This window comes from Lepidochelys olivacea (genome assembly GCF_965140295.1).
Source record: "Lepidochelys olivacea isolate rLepOli2 genome assembly, chromosome: 1".
NCBI lineage: Eukaryota > Metazoa > Chordata > Testudines > Cheloniidae > Lepidochelys > Lepidochelys olivacea.
Window position 1 is genome coordinate 287,226,165 of NC_140411.1, and position 22,642 is coordinate 287,248,806.

A 22,642-nucleotide genomic window follows, 5' to 3' on the forward strand; every position below is an offset into this window, starting at 1 on the left:
GCTCTTAGGTGAATTCAGCTTATAGTAGGGGAGCCCCAGTGCTGGTGCACTGTCAGCCCAAAGTGAGCTCAGCAGCCTATAACTAGACTTCTAATGAAATCAAAATTAGCTCTGATATTCCACAGTGGAGAGAGGAGGAAGTGCAATCAGCATGTAAGGCCCTCACCAAGGGGCCCATGCCACCAAGTACTACTACTTGTCCCCAGCCTCTCTCCATTCACACAGTTTTGGAACCCATGACCCTTGCCTAGCGAGTGCTACTTAGTTGATGGTGAATCCCTCCATCATAACAAAAGGCCACGTACAGTTCCAAGCACAGTTCCCATAATCAGGGTAATAACAATTTATTCTTCCTGCCCCAATAACAGAGACACTGGGAATCCCACAGCAGCCAAAGTGACCATTTGGGCAGCTATGGTCTCATTCTAGGCGTGGTGGGTGTGCCTATGCAAATGAGATCGGCCCCTGAAGTTCTTTTCCACAACTTGCCACACCTCACCACCAGATGTCAGGGTGGAGCTCATCCTGACACTGCTTACACAAGGGTATAAGGGTGTGTAAGTCTCCTCTTTGCTTCTTTACCCAGGCTGCATACAATGCGAGTAGCAGTGCAGGGAGGAGTGCAATCTCCATGTGATTGCTACTCCCCCACCTACCCATGTGGGTAGGGAGTGGGTGGAGCCCTAGTATTCTAGTTAGACATCACAGTCAGTACATCTGCAGTACATCCATCAAGTGTAGGGCTGGCACAGATTACTGCACTTGACTTTGAAGGAAGGGGGTGGGGAACCAGGCACCAGACTGTGACTCTGTGAGACACAGTCTGGGCCCTGGTCTGCTCCTGAGGCAGTTCAACTACATGGGTGGCTGTCACGGTTCCTCCCCCACTCTGAACTCTAGGGTACAGATGTGGGGACCTGCATGAAAAACCTCCTAAGCTTATCTTTACCAGCTTAGGTCAAAACTTCCCCAAGGTACAAAATATTACCCCCGTTATCCTTGGACTGGCCGCTACCACCACCAAACTAATACTGGTTACTGGGGAAGAGCTGTTTGGACGCGTCCTTCCCCCCAAAATACTTCCCAAAACCTTGCACCCCACTTCCTGGACAAGGTTTGGTAAAAAGCCTCACCAATTTGCCTAGGTGACTACAGACCCAGACCCTTGGATCTTAAGAACAATGAACAATCCTCCCAACACTTGCACCCCCCTTTTCCTGGGAAATGTTGGATAAAAAGCCTCACCAATTTGCATAGGTGACCACAGACCCAAACCCTTGGATCTGAGAACAATGAAAAAGCATTCAGTTTTTTACAAGAAGACTTTTAATAAAAAATAGAAGTAAATAGAAATAAAGAAATCCCCCCTGTAAAATCAGGATTGTAGATATCTTACAGGGTAATTAGATTCAAAAACATAGAGAACCCCTCTAGGCAAAACCTTAAGTTACAAAAAAGATACACAGACAGAAATAGTTATTCTATCCAGCACAATTCTTTTCTCAGCCATTTAAAGAAATCATAATCTAACACATACCTAGCTAGATTACTTACTAAAAGTTCTAAGACTCCATTCCTGTTCTGTCCCTGGCCAAGACGACTACAGACAGACACAGACCCTTTGTTTCTCTCCCTCCTCCCAGCTTTTGAAAGTATCTTGTCTCCTCATTGGTCATTTTGGTCAGGTGCCAGCGAGGTTACCTTTAGCTTCTTAACCCTTTACAGGTGAGAGGAGCTTTCCCCTGGCCAGGAGGGATTTCAAAGGGGTTTACCCTTCCCTTTATATTTATGACACGCCCCCCAAATCTCAGCTAGGGTGAAACACTGGCTGGGATTTCTTCCTGGAGCTCTAGGAAAACAGAGTTAATAAGACACATGCATCTCTAAATATACTACCAAGTACATAAAGACTAACAATATTTTCCACATCTCAAGGACGATTTTAACCAGTTGATTCTGGGAAACTTTCACGGGAGAGTGCATCAGCCACTTTGTTAGAAGCTCCTGAGATGTGTTGGATGTCGAAATCAAAATCTTGGAGAGCTAAACTCCACCGAAGAAGTTTTTTGTTAGTTTCTTTGACGGTGTGAAGCCACTTTAGTGCAGCATGGTCGGTTTGCAGGTGGAAACGCCGTCCCCAAACATATGGGCGTAGCTTTTCCAGAGCGTAGACAATGGCATAACATTCTTTTTCAGTGACTGACCAGTTGCTTTCCCTCTCAGACAGTTTTTTGCTGAGAAACACTACAGGGTGGAATTCTTGATCAGGTCCTTTCTGCATTAAAACTGCTCCCACACCACGCTCGGATGCATCTGTGGTTACTAGGAACGGTTTGTCAAAGTCTGGGGCCCTTAGTACAGGGTCAGACATGAGTGTCGCTTTAAGCTTGTTAAAGGCCTTCTGACACTTTCCGGTCCACTGAACAGCATTTGGCTGTTTCTTTTTGGTTAGGTCTGTCAGTGGGGCAGCGATTTGGCTGTAGTGCGGTACAAATCGTCTGTAATAACCGGCCAAGCCTAAGAAGGATTGAACCTGTTTCTTTGACTTTGGGACAGGCCACTTTTGGATAGCATCCACTTTGGCCTGTAGGGGGCTGATAGTTCCTTGACCCACCTGGTGTCCAAGGTAAGTCACTCTGTTTAGGCCTATTTGACAATTCTTAGCCTTAACAGTTAGTCCTGCCTCCCTTATGCGCTCAAGGACTTTTTGTAGATGTTCCAGGTGGTCTGCCCAGGAATCCGAAAATATGGCCACATCGTCAAGGTAGGCGACTGCATATTCTCCTAATCCCGCTAGGAGACCATCTACAAGTCTTTGGAAAGTGGCGGGTGCATTTCGCAGCCCGAAAGGGAGTACATTAAATTCATACAGCCCGAGATGTGTGATGAAGGCTGACCTTTCCTTGGCAGATTCATCTAGCGGTACCTGCCAGTACCCCTTGGTTAAGTCCAAGGTAGAGATGAACTGGGCCCGTCCCAGTTTCTCTAATAGTTCATCAGTGCGTGGCATTGGATAGTTGTCTGGGCGAGTTACAGCATTTAGCTTACGGTAGTCCACGCAAAAACGTATTTCCCCATCTGGTTTGGGAACTAGAACCACTGGAGATGCCCATGCACTTTCAGAGGGGCGGATTACACCCATCTGTAACATATCCTGGATCTCCCGTTCTATAGCAGTTTTAGCTTGAGGAGACACCCGGTAAGGGTGGACCCTAATTGGGTGAGCATTACCTGTGTCAATGGAGTGGTATGCCCGTTCAGTCAGTCCTGGGGTGGCTGAGAACGTTGGCGCGTAGCTAGTGCACAGCTCCTGGATCTGCTGTCGCTGCATACGCCCAAGGGTCATGGAGAGGTTCACCTCTTCCACACCACCAGCACATTTCCCTTCGTAATAGACACCTTCAGGCCACTCAGCGTCGTCTCCTCCCTGGGCTGTAAACTGACAAACCTTTAATTCTCTGGAATAAAAGGGCTTTAGAGAATTAATATGGTACACCTTAGGCTTTCGGTTGGAGGTGGGGAATGCTATGAGATAATTAACAGCTCCCAGGCGCTCCTGGACCGTGAATGGCCCTTCCCACGATGCTTCCATTTTATGGGCCTGGAGCGCCTTTAAGACCATGACCTGGTCTCCTACTTTGAAGGAACGCTCTTTGGCATGTTTATCATACCAGGCTTTTTGCTCTTTTTGAGCATCCTGTAAGTTTTCTCTAGCAAGGGCTAAAGAGGTTCGGAGGGTGTTTTGTAGGTTGGTTACAAAGTCCAGAATGTTAGTTCCTGGAGAAGGTGTAAATCCCTCCCATTGCTGCTTCACCAACTGCAATGGCCCCTTAACCTCACGGCCATATACAAGTTCAAATGGGGAAAACCCTAAACTGGGATGTGGTACAGCTCTGTAGGCAAAGAGCAACTGCTGCAATACTAGGTCCCAATCATTGGAGTGCTCATTTACGAATTTACGTATCATGGCCCCCAAAGTTCCATTAAACTTCTCCACCATGCCATTTGTTTGATGATGGTAAGGAGTGGCAACCAAGTGATTTACCCCATGAGCTTCCCAAAGGTTTTTCATAGTTCCTGCCAGGAAATTAGTCCCTGCATCTGTGAGGATGTCGGAGGGCCAACCTACCCTGGCAAAAATGTCTGCTAGTGCCTGGCACACACTTTTAGCCCTGGTGTTGCTTAGAGCTACTGCTTCCGGCCATCGGGTGGCAAAATCCATGAAAGTCAGTATGTACTGCTTTCCTCTGGGTGTCTTTTTCGGAAAAGGACCCAGAATATCCACAGCTACTCGCTGAAATGGAACTTCAATGATGGGGAGTGGCTGGAGAGGAGCTTTGACCTGGTCTTGGGGTTTTCCCACTCTTTGGCACACCTCACAAGACTGGACATAGGTAGAAACATCCTTGCCCATTCCCTCCCAGTGGAATGACCCCCCCAAACGGTCTTTGGTCCTGTTCACCCCAGCATGGCCACTAGGGTGATCATGGGCTAAGCTCAAGAGCTTGGCACGGTATTTAGTTGGAACTACCAACTGTCTCTGAGGATGCCAGTCTTCCTGGTGTCCCCCAGAAAGAGTTTCCTTGTATAAAAGTCCTCTTTCTACAACAAACCTGGATCGATTAGAAGAGCTGAGAGGCGGTGGGTTGCTCCGTGCCGCCGTCCACGCTCTCTGGAGGCTTTCATCTGCTTCCTGTTTGGTCTGGAACTGTTCCCTTGATGCTGGAGACATCAGTTCCTCATTGGATTGGGGACATAGGCTTGGTCCCTCTGGAAGCGATATAGGGGATGGAGCTGTTTCTGTTGACTGTGAACCGCTCTCCGCTGGTGCACTATGTTGGGATTCAGGCTCCGGCTGAGCCTCTTGTGTAGGGTTATCGGCTGCTGCCAGTTCAGGTTCGGTGGGGCCCTCTGGTGTTGAGGTTGCAAGTACTGGATTCAGTGCTGGCACGGGGTCTGGTGTTGGTTGTTTGGCTGGTTCCGGTTCTGGGACTGGTTCCGTCTGGGTCTCTGGGACTGGATCCACTACTGCTGTTGCAGACATTGGCCTGGGGTCCGGGTCCATCACCTCTGACCGGGCCCTGATAGAAGTTTCCGGAACAGAGCTAGGCCCCACGGCTTGTTTAGCCTGGCTGCGGGTGACCGTTCCCACCCTCTTGGCCTGCTTCACGTGATTGGCCAAGTCTTCCCCCAACAGCATGGGGATGGGATAATCATCATAGACTGCAAAAGTCCACATTCCTGACCAGCCCTTGTACTGGACAGGCAACTTGGCTGTAGGCAAATTGAAAGAGTTGGACTTGAAGGGTTGAATCGTCACTTGGATCTCTGGGTTGATTAAATTGGGGTCCACTAAGGAAGCATGGATAGCTGACACTTGTGCTCCGGTGTCCCTCCACGCGGTGACCTTCTTCCCGCCCACACTCACAGTTTCCCTCCGCTCCAAGGGTATCTGGGAGGTATCTGGGCCTGTGGACCTCTGGTGTGATTCCGGTGCAATGAACTGTAATCTGTTGGGGTTCTTGGGGCAGTTGGCCTTTACATGCCCCAGCTCGTTACATTTAAAACATCGTCCAGCTGACGGGTCACCGGGGCGAGGTGGGTTGCTGGAGAACGAGGTGGTGGGACGATAAGGGGTCTGGAGGGTTCTTTGGGAGGTAGGTGGGGCTTTGAGCGGCCCCCGGTAATAGGGTGTGGTCTGGGGTGGTCCCTTCTGGTCTCCGCTCCAACTGCGACCAGTTTTCTTCTTCTCTGCCACCTCCACCCATCTGGCTCCAATCTCTCCTGCCTCGATTACAGTTTTGGGTTTCCCATCTAGGATGTATCTTTCTATTTCCTCAGGAACACCCTCTAAGAATTGTTCCATTTGCATTAGGAAGGGCAAATTTACTGGAGATTCAACACTTGCTCCTGATATCCAGGCATCCCAATGTTTCACAATGTGGTAGGCATGTCGGGTAAATGACATGTCTGGTTTCCACCTTAGGGCTCGGAACCTCCGACGAGACTGCTCGGGTGTTATCCCCATTCTGACTCTCGCCTTGGATTTAAACAGTTCATACTTGTTCATATGTTCTTTAGGCATTTCAGCTGCCACCTCAGCTAAGGGTCCACTGAGCTGCGGCCTCAGCTCTACCATGTATTGGTCAGTAGAGATGTTGTACCCAAGGCAGGCCCTTTCGAAGTTTTCTAAGAAGGCCTCAGTATCATCACCTGCCTTGTAGGTGGGGAACTTTCTGGGATGGGAAGTGGTACCTGGAGAAGGATTGCTAGGGTTTGTTGGTATATTCTGCTGGGCCTTTATCCTCTCCATCTCCTCCACATGCTTCCTTGCCTCCATTTCCCTCTTGTGGGCAGCCTCCTGTACCTCCTTCTCCAGCCGCATGAGTTCTATCTGTCTTTCATGTTCCCTTTGTTTTTCCTCAGCCTGAAATTTGGCTAATTCCAGCTGTAGTCGAGCCGAGGATTTGGCCATTCTAACCTCTCTGTTTTTAACTAACTTTACACCCGAGGTTTAGAAATAAACAAACAAAACTTGGCTGTAAAATTTTGCTGTGCTGGAATAGAATACCTATTCTCTGATAGTGATTGTCAGCCTACAGAAAAAGACAATTCCCTTGTCTCTGCTCTGGGCCCAAATTAAAGCAAAAAACCTCCAACTACTTGGAAACCTGCTTACCCAGCCCAAAGAAAAAAAAATTTCTTTTCAAACCTGTGCTCCTTGTAAAACAAAAAAAAATCAAAATCCTAAAAAAAAACCCTGCCACTTTTGTCTCCAGGCAAATGGGTAGAGCACACACCCCCTATTTACTTTTAGGAAGAAAAGAAAAAAAAAAACCTCTGGGTTGGAAGACTGTGAATTTCCCTGCAGGAGTTAAGTACCCTGCCTCCAGGCAAAGAAAACCTGCAATTCACAAGATAATCCCCTTTTGTCTCTGCTTGGCCACAAAGCAGAGAGAAACCAAGCTGCTTTCAGTTCCAAAGCTGCTTTCTGGACTTCCTAAAAATTCCTTTTTAAAATCTGTATTTCTAGTTCAAAAAATCTCAACTGGATCTCAAAATGATTTCAGGTTAATCCCACCACTGTGCCACCATGTCACGGTTCCTCCCCCACTCTGAACTCTAGGGTACAGATGTGGGGACCTGCATGAAAAACCTCCTAAGCTTATCTTTACCAGCTTAGGTCAAAACTTCCCCAAGGTACAAAATATTACCCCCGTTATCCTTGGACTGGCCGCTACCACCACCAAACTAATACTGGTTACTGGGGAAGAGCTGTTTGGACGCGTCCTTCCCCCCAAAATACTTCCCAAAACCTTGCACCCCACTTTCTGGACAAGGTTTGGTAAAAAGCCTCACCAATTTGCCTAGGTGACTACAGACCCAGACCCTTGGATCTTAAGAACAATGAACAATCCTCCCAACACTTGCACCCCCCTTTTCCTGGGAAATGTTGGATAAAAAGCCTCACCAATTTGCATAGGTGACCACAGACCCAAACCCTTGGATCTGAGAACCATGAAAAAGCATTCAGTTTTTTACAAGAAGACTTTTAATAAAAAATAGAAGTAAATAGAAATAAAGAAATCCCCCCTGTAAAATCAGGATGGTAGATATCTTACAGGGTAATTAGATTCAAAAACATAGAGAACCCCTCTAGGCAAAACCTTAAGTTACAAAAAAGATACACAGACAGAAATAGTTATTCTATTCAGCACAATTCTTTTCTCAGCCATTTAAAGAAATCATAATCTAACACATACCTAGCTAGATTACTTACTAAAAGTTCTAAGACTCCATTCCTGTTCTGTCCCTGGCCAAGACAACTACAGACAGACACAGACCCTTTGTTTCTCTCCCTCCTCCCAGCTTTTGAAAGTATCTTGTCTCCTCATTGGTCATTTTGGTCAGGTGCCAGCGAGGTTACCTTTAGCTTCTTAACCCTTTACAGGTGAGAGGAGCTTTCCCCTGGCCAGGAGGGATTTCAAAGGGGTTTACCCTTCCCTTTATATTTATGACAGTGGCCCTTGGTCAGGGCTTGTGGCAAAGCCACAATATAGCCCTCAGTTATTTGCTATTACCCATAGCACTGGTTGGAAATTTTCTGATGGCACATTTTTCCATCCAAAAATGCTGATTTGTCAAAAATGAAACATTTTGTCAACATGTATTGATTTTGACAAAATTTCATTTGGAAAAAAAAAATCCAGAATGGAGCATTCTGGTAAGCTTGAGACATTGTGTTTTGGCCCTCTCAGAATGTAATGCTTACATTTTTTCATTTTGAAACTACTTTTTGCTTCAGACTTTTTAAAAAATTGGGTTTTATAGAAGAAAATCTGAATTGGAAAAAAAATGCGTTGACTTTATCAAAGCAAAACATTTTGATTGACCTGAAACTATTTCTGTGGGTGGTGGGGCTAAATTTCATAATTTTGCCGGAAACTGCAACAATATTTGGTTCTCTTTTATTTTGGAAAGGAAACATTTTGAAATTGGAGTTTCCCACTAAATGGAAAATCTAGTTTGGGCCCATTATTCATTTTATTATTACTGATATATTTCTGTGGCAGTAATTAAGTCATTAATATTGTGGCTCAAATTTTGTTCATGAGTTTAGGCCAAATGTACTTTCTCACAGGAGAAGTGCCACTGAAGTAAACGTGACTAAAGCCCATAATGTCTGGTTCATAACCAAATATTTTACACAGTGACATAGACCAAGGCCTGAACATGGGGTCATATGGTACCATCAGTTTTTACGCCGAAGTCCCCATTCCTTTCAATGGAAGTTCTAGTTAAAATTTGATAAGGTGAGATAGCTGTAGCAAATAATATCCTCTCTTTTTATTGTTTCCTCTTGTTCAGATATAAAAGCCTATAAACAGACTAAATACTAATGTACTTACAGGACTTTTACTTGGAAGCAGAAAAAAATGTAGTGTTCAGGTTTGAGTATTGGCCATGTTCCACATTAAATAATCTGCTAAAGTCATTATGGGATTTGAGATTGAGTATTATACCGGCCCTTTGAGTGGGTGAGGATTTTTTTTAAGGAAAATTGTCTAAAAATTATAAAAATAACAATGTTACTTTAGAATGTCCAGGAATGGTCACAATCTTACTGAGACGCCAATATCATCATCTCTCTCCAAATTTAAAGGTCATCTTCTACCGCCCTTAAATTGACCCCTGACGGGATACAGCAAGGTAGTACTGAACTTGTGTAAGCATGGCAGTCTATCCTTAAATGATTATTCTGTCTCCTTCTCTCCCCACATCCCCTCCATTCTTTCAAGCCAGTACATTCTTTGGATGTGGTTCTCCTCTTACACTGGTATAACTATCTTTATTTCAGTAGTTCTAATCTGAGTTTCATCAGAGTTAGTGAGAGGAGAGTCGGGCCCTTTGCCTGCCTACTTATCCTTCATCCAGTCATTAAGGTCTTCTCTGGTCTGAGGAGGATATCTGATGTATGCTTTCAACTAGCTGGGCATGTCTCCAGTTGGGTACAGTACACCTCTGCTTGATATGCAATGCTGATATTATTCTTGGAAACCAGGATCTGCACATGGTTGTTTGTAGTCAAACATTGCAGCTAATAAAAAACATGGGGTGGGCTGGTCACTCAGGGCCAAATCCTGAAATCCTTCTCAGATTTTACTCAGTCACCAATCAGACTCCCAGGGACATAATTAGAAAAACCATGAAATCAGTGCAAGTTTACCTGAATAAGAAGTGAGGGAGGACTTCAATATTTGATACTTGATCATTAATATTAGGCCACAGTGGACCCATGGGAATATATCTGTCCTGCACCCAGAACCATTTCTCACTTCCTACCAGTCTGTGGAGAGCTGCCTGCAGGGTTGGAACCCATTGGGTTGGGTCAAGTATTGGCTAAGCTAAGTGGAAAGAGTGGGTGGGCTATGGGGATGCACACCATCCCTTCTCTGGTCCTGCAGTACTTACCTGGAAAAGGTAACACAGCTTGGGAAGGCTGTTGGCAGAGGGAGTCCTTGGTAGTGCAGTTTCATTAGAGAAACAGTGCCATGGAACAAAAGGCAGCTGGGGGAAGAGGGCCTCCATGTGGATGGTCCTGATATGAGAAATGATCTTTTTTTACAACTCTGATATACCCTGTGTTCTCTAACTATTATAACATTGTACATTTATATACACCCTCATCCCACCGGATCACAAAGTGCCTCCCAAACCACGTACATAAATCATCACTGAACTGTAGGCACTTCAGGGACTGGAACATCAGGCAGCTGGTGCACAGCAAACTGCACCACTGGGCTGAGTGAGGGAAATACAGCTGCCATTTATGAAGTTTTCTGGCTGTGAAGCTGTAGGCCGTTGATCTTTCTTTCACTTTGCTGTACAGATAATTTCAGTATTTCTGCAGGCATCTGGTGCAGTTGGGGATGGTAAGTGTGTGTACAGGAAGGCAGTGTAACCTAATGGGCAGAGACTCAGCTCTGCTATTGAACTGCTGGGCAAACATGGCCAAATCACTTCCCTTCTGTCTGCCTCAGTTTCCCCATCTGTAAAATGGGGATAATGATACTGATCTCCTTTGTAAAGCACTTTGAGTGCTAGTGATGGAAAGTGCTATACATGAGAGCTAGATATTATTATTACTGATGTTTTTTCCCTGCAGATATGTGGCTGCATTATTCTGGGGGTCTCTATCTGGTTGCGTGTAAGCAAATCTGCTCAAGAGGTAAATGTATTCTGTCCTACAAAAAACATTTTTTCACCCTAAAATGCTAAAGCGCTGTGTCAGCTAATAAACACAGTCATTTTCCACAGTAATTTCCCTGAGCTTGCTAGCCTTTCAGTGAGGTGACTGTTGTGACTCTTCCATCTGCCACTGGTCAGGAATCTCCCTTAGTGGGAGGCTGGTTCGATAGCACGGTGGGGGTTAGTGGAATAGTAGGCGCTCTGAGCTTTTAAGAGTTACTATATTGATTGGGGGGTGGTGGTGAAACATCCAGCTCCAAACTGTTGAGAAACATAACTCTTTTCCTCAGTGCATGAATCTGGGCCAGAGGGAGATAAATGGGTTTGAGACTTTGTGAGTAATTTTGTTCTCAAAATGCTTCTTGACTGATTCCAGAAGTGAAAAAAAATGGCTATCCATTTTGGAAACAATTTTTGCGATTTCCAGGTTGATTTTATAGGGCTGATTAAAGTGCCAAGATATTTGATTGCCAGTCTGTTGCCATACCATGAGTCAGGGCACTTTTCCCATCAATCAAGAACAATATGTCTTTGATCAACATTTTCACATTTACAATTTAAAAAAAAAAAAAACAAAAAAACAAACAAATCCCAGATGTTGGCGTCCTACCTCTGGTGGCTGGCTGTGTTGCAGCCAGTCAATCTCAGAGTGAACTCCCACCTTTGCCAGAGTGTGGACATGTTATAGAGTCCTCTGGTACAATGAAATATGGCCATATTTTATATAAAGTCATGGGTGGGGGGGAAGTGGAGAGCTTTGAGCTTCTTTATTACATAAGAGGATAGAAGACAAGTTCTAGTTTCGAATCTCCCAGTCTTCCACAGAGGTTCAAGTTGCCACACGTCTTATTGACTTTATACAGTACATTTCCCCAAATGGCCTTGTATACCTGGAACACCTTAATCACAGCTGTGCTCTACAAGGCCACGAGTCAGGAAAGCATTTCTATTCAGGACAGTATTTAAGTGTGTACCTAAGTGCTTTCCTGAATTGGATCCCTAGTTCTAAATAGTTGAACCCCTTCAGTTGCTGCAGAATTAAGAGTTAGAGACCAAATCTTGAAGTCCTTACACACTATTTTCAGTCTTCACTCAGGCAAAGTTCCCATTCAAAGTCAATATGCATTTTGTCTATTTTACTGAGTAACCATTTCAGGATTTGGCTGTAGATGAATACAGCTCTCTAACAGTAAATAGGAGGTTTATTTCACTTGGAAAAGTAAAGCACCCTGCATTCCTAAAATTATACTAGTCTATATGCACCTTCACTGTTTCCATCAGAAGATAAATGTGACAACTTCCAGACATTGTTACTAATCTTGGCAACAGTGAGGAAAATATTCTTTGAAGGTTTCTCCCAATGTTGGCCTACGGCCCTGCTCATGCCCAATGGGAACTGAATAAATTGATATTTAATTATATTGAATTATAGGAATTGTTTGCTTAAATATGACACACATCAAAATACAGACACCATCCCTTAGAGTAATACTGCAGAACCAGTTTAAAACAAAGAGAAGCCTTGGAAAAATGTATCTGACCTTGCCCTCTCGTGTATCCAGTACTATTCTGAATAGTGCTCTCACGGGAAGTGCAATGGAGTAAGTGAGTAAATTTCTGGGATTGTCATGAAGAACTCTTTTTTCCCCCCAACACTAGATTAATAACAAAGAACTTTTCCAGGTAATAATTTTTTTCTACATAAAGTAGAAACAAATATTTATTGGCTGAAAACAGAACAAAACATATTTAAGACAAAAGACCTTTGTTTATTCACTAAGGGTGAAATTCACCGCTGTGCAGAGAGCCAGCACAAAGACAATGGACTGCCAATTCCTACTTAAACTCTCAAAATAGGGCTGAAATGAGTGCATAGGCCTTAGGTGTGTCCTCTGCTCAGGAGAGAACATCACCCTGATTGATTAATCCATACATAACAGTTCTCTATCCTCAACTACAAAGTCACCCTCTTTTTTGGGGGGTGGGGTGGGTAAGAAGAGGTAGATCAGGTTATCTAACAAATTACCCTTCTTCTAGAAAGGGTTTTCTTACAACTGACTTTTTGTTTCTCTCTCTACAGGATATCCATTTAGATAGTAGCCTGTTTTCAGCTGTTGACCTGATGATAGCAGTGGGATCCATCATTATGGTCCTTGGTTTCCTGGGTTGCTGTGGTGCAATGAAGGAAAGTCAATGCATGCTGATCTTGGTAGGGTCATGGAAAGAAAAACCTTTGTCTAAACTTTTCAAGCTAAAGTTAGGGCTGGTGGAAAAGTTCCTTGCAAATGAGACTAATTGTAATCTGGCGCAATTCTGTTTGATCAAATGATTACTTGTATTAACTGTTTGGACCCATTCCACGCAGTGCATGGTGGGATGCCTCTCACTGTCTGACAAAGGCAACTTCCATAAGCAGGGTTGGGAGGGTTTCAAAAAACATTAGGCCATATTGTGGCTGCTTAGTGGCCTTCCATGATAGCAATCCCTTCACTCTTGGAACTGCTAACTCCTTCAACCCCAGGAAGAAGTTAGCCCAAAGGACAGTTTACACAGAGCAGGGCTGGTGTACGGGTATAGCTGCCAAGTGTCATGCATCTGGTGTGACACTCACATCCTTGCAGCCCTACTGAGATGTTATTGGTTCTGACAGCTGTGGGAATGGGCCTGAGGCTGGTACTGCCTGCCAGGTGCACCGTGGGCACTCTGCCTCCCATCGCCCTTTTCCCTCTTCTGGATCCCAGAGGGGAAGGAGCAGTTAGTGGGAACAGAAGGTGAGGGGGACCCAGTACTGGGTCCAGAAAGCCCCTAGCCCGCTCCCAGCTTTCTCCCAACCAACTCCCACTCAGCTTCCCCCTGCCAATCTTCTCCCAGCTTCCCACCACTGTCACCTTCCACCCAGTCACCTCAGACAGCCCCCAGGTCACACCTGACTGCCCCCAACCTGCAGCTTGCCTTACCCAGCACCAAGCCATCTACCCAGCATCCTTAACCACAGCTGCTAAGTACTATGCAGCTCTACACCCTACCCTACACTGCTTGGAGTGCAAGTATAGTCCCCACAAATTGAAGATTATGGGATTGGTTTGTCCAAATATGCAAATTAGTTCATTACATCATTTGCATAAAATGTCACACATGGAGCTGCACAAAACATTTGCACTGGGGAGGGCAGCAATCTGTACCATGCCAACGGATAGAACACAATATGCAGCCCCTGTGTGAACTTAGCAGTCTTCAGATAGATTGTGCCTGCCTGAGACATAATAGCTCCCGATGCTCCTCCTGGAAGAGTGAAATACCACATCACCCCTTATGCTGGCCCAGGGCATTTGTGTACAGAAAAAGGCCAAATTTTGTCTCAAACTGAGTTAGGATGAATACTCTGATTAGCTCTAAGCACGATGTAAATTTACTCTGCCAAAGTTTCCATTCATGTAAATAATAATTTGCCACCAAGCTGGAAGAAATGATCTTTTGCTGGTCAAAAGTATTAACTTTTCCCTTCTTTGTTTTCTTGCTAGTTTTTTATTGGACTCCTTTTGATCCTGATCCTTCAGATCGTAGCAGGTATTTTGGGAGCAGTGTATAAGTCTCAGGTACTGTATGGTTCAATCACATTTGCTAAGTTCTTTGCAATATTTTACATAGAATATGAACTATTACAATATAATATCACTTGGATTTCCAGATAGAAACAACACTTAACAAGACTCTCTTCGAGGAGGCAAAGCAGTTGCAAGGCGTCACTTCGGATTCTCATGTATTTCAAGAGAAGTTTCAGAAGTTTGAGAAAATGGTAACTGAAGACAGGTGTTATCTTTTTAGTCTGTTGCATCTGATGCAGAGTTAATCCTTGTTTTATCACTACACTGCCACAAAGTTGAATATCACCCTTCTGAAAAAGCATAAACTGCCCTAAATGCAGCTGAAAAACTGTACAGGGGGATTCTATTCTCCGTGTGTGGCTTGGAGTTCTTCCCTGTGGCGATTTCCCTGCAGCGACATTCATGTAAGAATTGGGGGTAGCAGTTTAGCACAGAGATGACCCGTACCCGATCTCCCGCTGATAGAGGGTGGCGGAGTTGGGGGGAGGCAGAGTGAGGGCAGAGGCTTCAGCAGATGCTACTGAGCATGTGAAGTCCATGTGAGCATGCTTAGTACAAGCCAAGCAGCAAATCTGGGGAGACACATGACCAGTGGTGAGCTGGAGCCAGTTCACACCGGTTCGCTAGAACTGGTTGTTAAATTTAGAAGCCCTTTTAGAACCGGTTGTTCCGTGAGGGACAACTGGTTCTAAAAGGGCTTCTAAATTTAACCGGCCAAAAGTGACGTGTTAGGTGCCGACTCCATGGGTGCTCCAGCCCTGGAGCACCCAAGGGAAAAATTTGGTGGGTGCAGAGCACCCACTGGCAGCTCCCCACCCCACCCCCGGCCCTAGCTCACCTCCGCTCCGCCTCCACCTCCTCCCCTGAACGCACCGCCTCGCTCTGCTTCTCCACCCCCCAGGCTTCCCGCGAATCAGCTGTTCATGCGGTAAGCCGGGGCGGGCGGAGAAGCAGGCCGCAGCTTCCCACTGAGGCCCAGGGAGGCGGAGATGAGCTCGGGGGGGGCAGGGCGCGAGGAGGGCCGCCCGCACCACAACAAGTAACCCAGGCTGGGGGGGCGCGCAGGGGAACGCTCCCTGCCCCAGCTCACCTCCGCCACCCTTGCCCTGAGCGGGAAGCTGCGGCCTGCTTCTCAGCCCTCCCCGGCTTCCCGCCGAACAGCTGATTCACGGGAAGCCAGCGGTGATGGTGGGGTGCGGAGCAGCAGAGCGGGGCAGTGGGTTCAGGGGAGAAGGTGGAGCGGAGGTGAGCTGGGGCCAGGCGCGGGGCGAGGAGGTGCCGGTGGGGTTTCTGCACCCAACAAATTTTCCCCGTGGGAGCTCCAGCCCCGGAGCACCCAGGGAGTTGGTGCCTAAGGCGCCACTTTTGATGTGATCAGTGGGGGGAGCAGCCACTCCCCCTGCTCCCCCCTAGCTATGCTCCCCCGCCCCTAGAAGCCAGAGGGACCTGCCGGATGGTTCCTTGGAGCTGCCCCAGGTAAGCACTACTGGGACTCCCCACGTCGCACCCCGGCAGGTGCCTCTGGCTCTTAGGGTGGGATGGGCACCCACTACGGTAGCCCACAAGATCCTTCTGCCCGATTCTGGGGGCAGTCAGGGGACAGGGAAGGGGGGTGGATGGGGCAGGGGTCTTGGGGGTGGGGCGTCCAAGGAACACGGGGGGGTTGGATGGGGCAGGAGTCCTGGGGGGCAGGGGTGGGCAACAACCCCCTCGTGGGGTGAGGGGGGAACCCGTTGTTAAGATTTTGGCAGCTCATCACTGCACATGACCCTACTTGCCCTGCCCCACACGTCGTCTCTTGTTTAGAATATTCACTGGATCCACCACTATGCAATTTCCCCATGCCCAGCGCGCCGCCCCCCCCACCCTGCACATAGGGTCCAAGCCACTGACTAGGGGCTTACATATGAGTCATCCTTTAACTTTCTGAAAGTCTCTTTCTAGAGGAACATTTTGAGGAAGTTTGATATCTCTGTCTTTATCCCACTCTCTTTATTGTATTATCTAAGTACCTGCATGTTGTCAGAGCACAAAGCATTTTTGATATATGAGCATTTGAAGAAAAGAGAGGGTTTGGTAGTTATCTCATTTCTTTTTTTAAGAATATCATATTTGCTTGTATAGAAATTCCAACTTTGTTCTATTCATTTGTTTTCTCTCAGAACTACTGAGCTATATTTTAGAAGGTTTTATGGTTGACTCATTTACTACAACTATTTGAACTTCAAAGTTCCATGTAAAGTTTGTAAATCACTAAAGGACCATGTGAGTTTATAAAGTCTGGATATTATGTATCTAAGATCCATAAATTAAATTGCCTGTTTCAAAAAACCTAAGTTGGAACAAAATAAACCAAATAACTTTGGTTCAAAGATTACAAACTCTGCCCTGTGCCTACAGATACTGTAAATTTCTTCATCCAAACACCCTGACTCAAGAAAATTTGAAGCACCCAGCAGTTCTTGTAAGTAACATAGAAAGCCATGAATAAAAAGCTTTCAAGGTCTTCACATGCTGCCAAGAGAATTTACAAGGTCTGTAGACTCACCTGTTCCTTGAAAGGTCTCCAGCCCCTTCCTGAGGCCCATGTAAGCTCTGCACTTGTTGTACCACTATTGAGCTTACAAGAGTGCAGATTTTATCTATTGAGTTTAGAAGGCCCAGAGGTATTGTCTTTCTTTTGCAGGGTCTGCATACTCATTCCGTTGATTTTGTAAGCTTTATTCTTACTGCTATGGAAAGTACAGGGTCTGCAGCCTATAACCAAATACAGACAATTATAGAGATACCTGAACCAAGCCTCTGAATTTGAGCATATCCAATCTTTGATTCATAGATTCCAAAACCAGAAGGGACCATTGTGATTATCTGATCTCCTGTGTAATAAAGCCATATAACTTCCCCAAAATAATTCCTAAAGCAATCTTGACTTAAAATTGTCAGTGATGAAGAATCCACCACGACTCTTTGTAAATTGTTCCAATGGTTAATTACCTTCACTGTCAAAAATTTATATTTATTTCCAGTCTTAATTTGTCTAGATTCCAGCCACTGGATCACGGTATACCTTTCTCTTCTAGATTGAGGAGCCCATTAGTAAATATTTGTTTCCCATATAGCTACTTACAAGAGTTGTTATAATCCTGGGATGCACAAACTAGGGAATCTCAAGTAGAAAGACAGAGGTTATTTTTGTATTTGTATTCTGTATTTGGAACTGGTGTGACTACTGCTAGAATACTGTGCCCAGTTCTTGTGCCCACAATTAAAGAAGAGTATTGATAAAGTGGAGATGGTTCAGAGAAGAGCCACAAGAATGATTAATGCTTTAGAAAATATGCCTTATAGTGACAGACTCAAAGAGCTCAATCTATTTAGTTTAACAAAAAGAAGGTTAAGGGGTGACTTGATTACAGTCTAATAGCATCTTGAATTTGGATCCAGATCTAAAATTTGTCACTCTGAATAAAGTGAAAGACTAAATCCCTAGATTCAAACACTACTCAAAAACAGGGAAAGTCAGATAAAGAACCAAACTTTGCATCTTGGAGCTGTCTCTATTGACCATTCTGAATACCTCATATAATGCCAGGTTTGTTGACTGTGGTGCCAGTGGACTTTAACTGCTCTGGAGAAAACAGACCTGATTCACATCTATGATTCTTGATTCACAGCAATGGGGACACGAGAGGTGCAATTTGAACCCCCCCGTGCTCAAATGGGGATTCACCCCTAGGCTAGATTGTGATTCTGTCACCACCCTCTAGCTTTAAACTCTATCTATGACTCCATAGAACTTTGATTGGAATTTACCTGTGTAAGGACTCAATAACTAATAAAAGACCTTAGAATCTGGCCAGTGCTGGGAATAAAATATAAATAACATTTTCATTTTCTTCTTAAAAATACTAAAGAAATTCCCAATATAAAAAGTGCCTCACCTTCGCTCAAACGCTGTGGTTATTCTCTGTAGGTGAAGCACTTATCTGTAGCATTTGCATTGCTTTAGACTGGAAATCATTGTTCAGTTTCTCATTTAAGTGATGCCTGAAATGTCTCAATATTTTTCTATGCCCTTCAGAAAAACTTTCTTTCCAACACAAACATGATACAGGAGGATGGAAGTTAAAGTACTTTGTTTTAGCTCAAATGTTTTTATTTCTTCTAAATACTCGACAAAAGAAGGAGCTTGTAAAGGGGCCCTCAGTGGGCCAAGGAGCCTAGCGGTTAGCACTTATTCGGTCATGGGGCAGTGGTAGGAGAGTCTGGGCTCACCCACTCCACTGGGCTCTGATCCAGGGCCCTAGGAACAGGGATGCTGGAACTGGGGGAGAGGCAAGGGGACCATGGCCTCCCAATTTATAACATGGGTGTAGTTTGGGGGCCTCATTGACCCCCCCCCAACTGCAAGTCTTGGCAGGCACCGAGCGGTGGCAGCAGGGGCTATGCTTCATGGTGGGGGGAACTGATAAGGCGATCATCTCCCCTGCTGTCAAGCATAGCCCCTGCCAGTGGTATCAGCCTCTTCCCAGAGGGGATAAGGCTGAGGTGGGCCTCAGCGCCCCCTTGCCTAGAGGGCCAACCCACTGCTCCTCCTCTTCCCTCTGAGGTCCTGTCCCCTGGCCAGGCCGGAAGCAGAGCCGGGCCATGGTAAGAGCTGCCCAGGGAGCCCGGGCTGCTGTGGGAAGCCCCAAATCTTTCAGTAGAGTGCCCAAGGGGTCAGGGACATAGGGTAGGGGCTGTTTTCAGGCACCCTGACCCCCACCCAGGGCAGGTGGAGGGTCTGGGGCTCCCCACAGCAGCCCGGGCTCCCTGGGCAGCTCTTACCACAGCCCAGCTCTGGATTCTGGCCTGGCCAGAGAGTTGGATCTCAGAGGGAAAGAGGAGGAGCAGGGTCAGGGCCACATGGGAAGAGGAGGGGGGGCCCTTGTGGCCTTCCCACTTATACTGAGGTTCTGGCACTCTTGCCTAGGAGGGTCACCAGACCTTCCCTGGGTCTCTTTCTAACACAGTTTCCTTCCCTTAGCTTCTGATCCCAGATAAGGGGAAAAGAAAAAGGAAACCAAAACTGCCAGTCCCAGCTGGGCTGTGCCTACAGCACTGTGCCTTCAGAGAGGCTTCTCCCGCCCCTTTTGGGAGGAGCCTTCAGGGCAGGTCTGCATTCTTCCTCAGCCTCCCCTTTCTGAGCTGGGTTGCTCCCTTTTCAACCCTGTCTGCAGCTGGAGCATGCTCTGCAGGATTGGAGGGGAAGGCCTACCTGGGCCCAATCTAGTCGTTTAACCTCTTCCGTCCCAGTGTGGGATTTGTATACTCCATCACAGAGCTATGTATCACACACCGTTTAGCAATGTTAATTGAAATTTGACGTCTTATTTAAAATAAATGATGATGGATCCAAGCACAGCTGGAATGATGACATAATGGGTTTATGGGAGAAAGCAAACATTGTATAAAGACTTTATTAAGGAGGATTCAAAACAAAGAATGATAACATTATAACAAGCTTTGCTAGTCCTAACCCTCCCTTCCTTCTCCAGTCTGGGGTCTTCACTTTACAGGTCTCTAATGAGGCAATAACTCAGAGCTGGCAGACTCCTGCGCCAGGGGAGAGAACGCGCCCAGCATTAAAAGCCTCCCTATCTAAGGGAAGTTCTCTCTGTATCTGGCTGCACTCCCCATTCAAACAAGCTATGGCAGCAACCTAGATATGCAATCTGTATAATCTTTTCAGCACTCAAAGAATGACAGACACTATTTTGTCATGACAAATGTCACCCAATGACAGCACCACCAGTGAGATAAGACGCTTTGCTTCCAAGCCATTGGTTCCAAACTGAAGAGGTTTTGAAGAAAAGTTGCTACTCCAACCTTTACTATTTTAAAATCATCCACCGGTCTGTAGTGGCAAATTTACTCCTGGGATAAGGGAACCAGTCAGGGACTATGTCAGTCATAAAGAAAAATGACCATATCTTATGGAACATTCACCATGTGTTGCTTATTTGAAATATTTTCTTCCTTACTACAAAGTCATGTAATGCTATATTTTATTGTAAAAGAGAGGGAAATAAAATGAGATAAAAGAGAGGTTCTTCTGCGGGTTTATGTCTAGGCTCATATCCATGCATGCCTAACACCAAAAGGTGGAACATTCAAGATGGGTCTGATCCTGAAAGATGCCTCCTGAGAAGCGCAGAATATTTTCAACTCCCATTTACACCAGGGGACAGGCTGCTCACCACAGAGCAGCTGGTGCTCAGAACCATTCATTCTTGTTATGCCTGGGTATGCATTGCTTGGTCCATAGGAGCACATGACTTTAGGGGATGAGCTTGAGGGCTCTTCTTCTGAACACTGCCAGGGATGCTAGTGGAATGGTAGCCAGAAACAGTGTTTAGACAGCTTTTGCTGCCCCCTCCCATTGCTGACCCAGCTCGCTGCTTATGATATCATAGACAGCCCCCAGGAGGGGTGAGGAGTCTCTCTGGAAAAAGTAGAGGTAGAGCCATAGTGGCTCTGTTTTTTAGTAGATCACGATTGTTTTATTATGTCCCATGGTTCCAGCTGCCCTTTAAAACAGAGAAGAGCTAAAGCCAGAACTTTATGTTGCCCTGCTTCCACCCCTGCACTTTGATGGTTTGGAGAAAATAGAACCTGAATCAAAACCACACCTGGTTTAGGTTTTTAAACCCAAAACAAATCCATAGCCTCTCTGGCCCATGGCTAAGTTCACAGGCTACCCATCCATTGAGGGGGTTATTTGTCTAGCTGTCTCATTTTTATATGCCTGTATTATCTTTTTCCAGGTTGGCTTTTTTTCACATGTGAAATACTTTGGCTATGTCTAACATACATATATAAAATGCAGGGAAAAAAACATAATTCTGAAAACATCCAACATTATTACAGGCTATGTTGTGGCACATGCAGTCATTAATCCAAAGCCATGTTACTGATTCTTTCTTATTGTATATTGGAAATCTGTTCCTTCTTCATCCTCTTTATTTATTGACTACAATTCACCTGCCATTCTGATTATTGATAGAAGACATGGATACATGTACGCAAAGGGCCTCTTAGATGTGCAATGGCTTGGTAAGGTTTGCAAGTGTGAAACAGATTTGTGTGACAAAAAAACAAACGGGATGTTAGGAATTGTTAAAAAAGGGATAGAGAATAAGATGGAGAAGATCTTATTGCCTTTATATAAATCCATCGTACGCCCACATCTTGAATACTGCGTACAGATGTGGTCTCCTCATCTCAAAAAAGATATACCGGCATTATAAAAGGTTCAGAAAAGGTCAACTAAAATGATTAGGGGTTTGGAATGATGCCCATATGAGGAGAGATTAGATAGTCTCCTCTTTTCCAAGCTGAAAAGTCCTAGCCTAAGGGGGGATATGATAGAGGTATATAAAATCATGAGTGGGGTGGAGAAAGTGAATAAGAAAAAGTTATTTACTTGTTCCCATAATACAAGAACTAGGGGCCACCAAATGAAATTAATGGGCATCAGGTTTAAAACAAATAAAAGGAAGTTCTTCTTCACACAGCACACAGTCAACCTGTGGAACTCCTTGCCTGAGGAGGTTGTGAAGGCTAGGAGTATAACAGGGTTTAAAAGAGAACTAGATAAATTAATAGACATTAAGTTCATTAATGGCTATTAGCCAGGATAGGTAAGGAACGGTGTCCCTAGCCTCTGTTTGTCAGAGGGTGGAGATGGATGGCAGGAGAGAGATCACTAAATCATTACCTGTTAGGTTCGCTCCCTCTGGGGCACCTGGCATTGGCCACTGTTGGTAGACAGGATACTGGGCTGGATGGACCTTTGGTCTGACCCACTATAGCCATTCTTATGACTTATTTTCAGTCACCATTCTTCCCTTTCACCCCTCCTTTTCTCCTCTTTTACAGAATCAGTGCTGTGGTTTGGTGAAGGGATATGAAGACTGGGGGAGCAATTTTAATCCTCTTTATGGTAATTTTAAGATCTGTGAATGTGCACAGAAAGATCAAAATACAGATCTCTGCACCATTTATTCTAACAGAAACATTTATAAAAGGGTAAGTACGATTTTTACATATTTCACTTTCCAAAAAGAGGTTTAGAGCGAGGTTCTGTCTGCTTTGCCTGGTCATTAAAGAGCCCCTGATACTTTTGAAAAGGAAAAGGGTTTGTTCTGTTTTCCTTAGTTAAATTTTCCTCTCCTCCAGTGGTTGTGAAGTGCAGCATGCTTTTTGGCTGCTGCCTGCTCCCCCTGCCATACCCGCATTTCCACAGT

General features: G+C 45.4%; 1 protein-coding gene across 1 annotated transcript in view; it reads left to right on the plus strand.

Moving 5' to 3' along the window:
• Positions 1–22,642, plus strand: part of TSPAN8 (tetraspanin 8) — a 38,939-nt gene that overhangs the window by 10,747 nt on the left and 5,550 nt on the right. Inside the window, exons 2-6 of the mRNA XM_084617640.1 lie at positions 10,667–10,729; positions 12,830–12,958; positions 14,271–14,345; positions 14,438–14,545; positions 22,275–22,424. Coding sequence (XP_084473766.1) covers positions 10,667–10,729; positions 12,830–12,958; positions 14,271–14,345; positions 14,438–14,545; positions 22,275–22,424 — 525 coding nt within the window. The remainder of the gene's footprint in view (positions 1–10,666; positions 10,730–12,829; positions 12,959–14,270; positions 14,346–14,437; positions 14,546–22,274; positions 22,425–22,642) is intronic.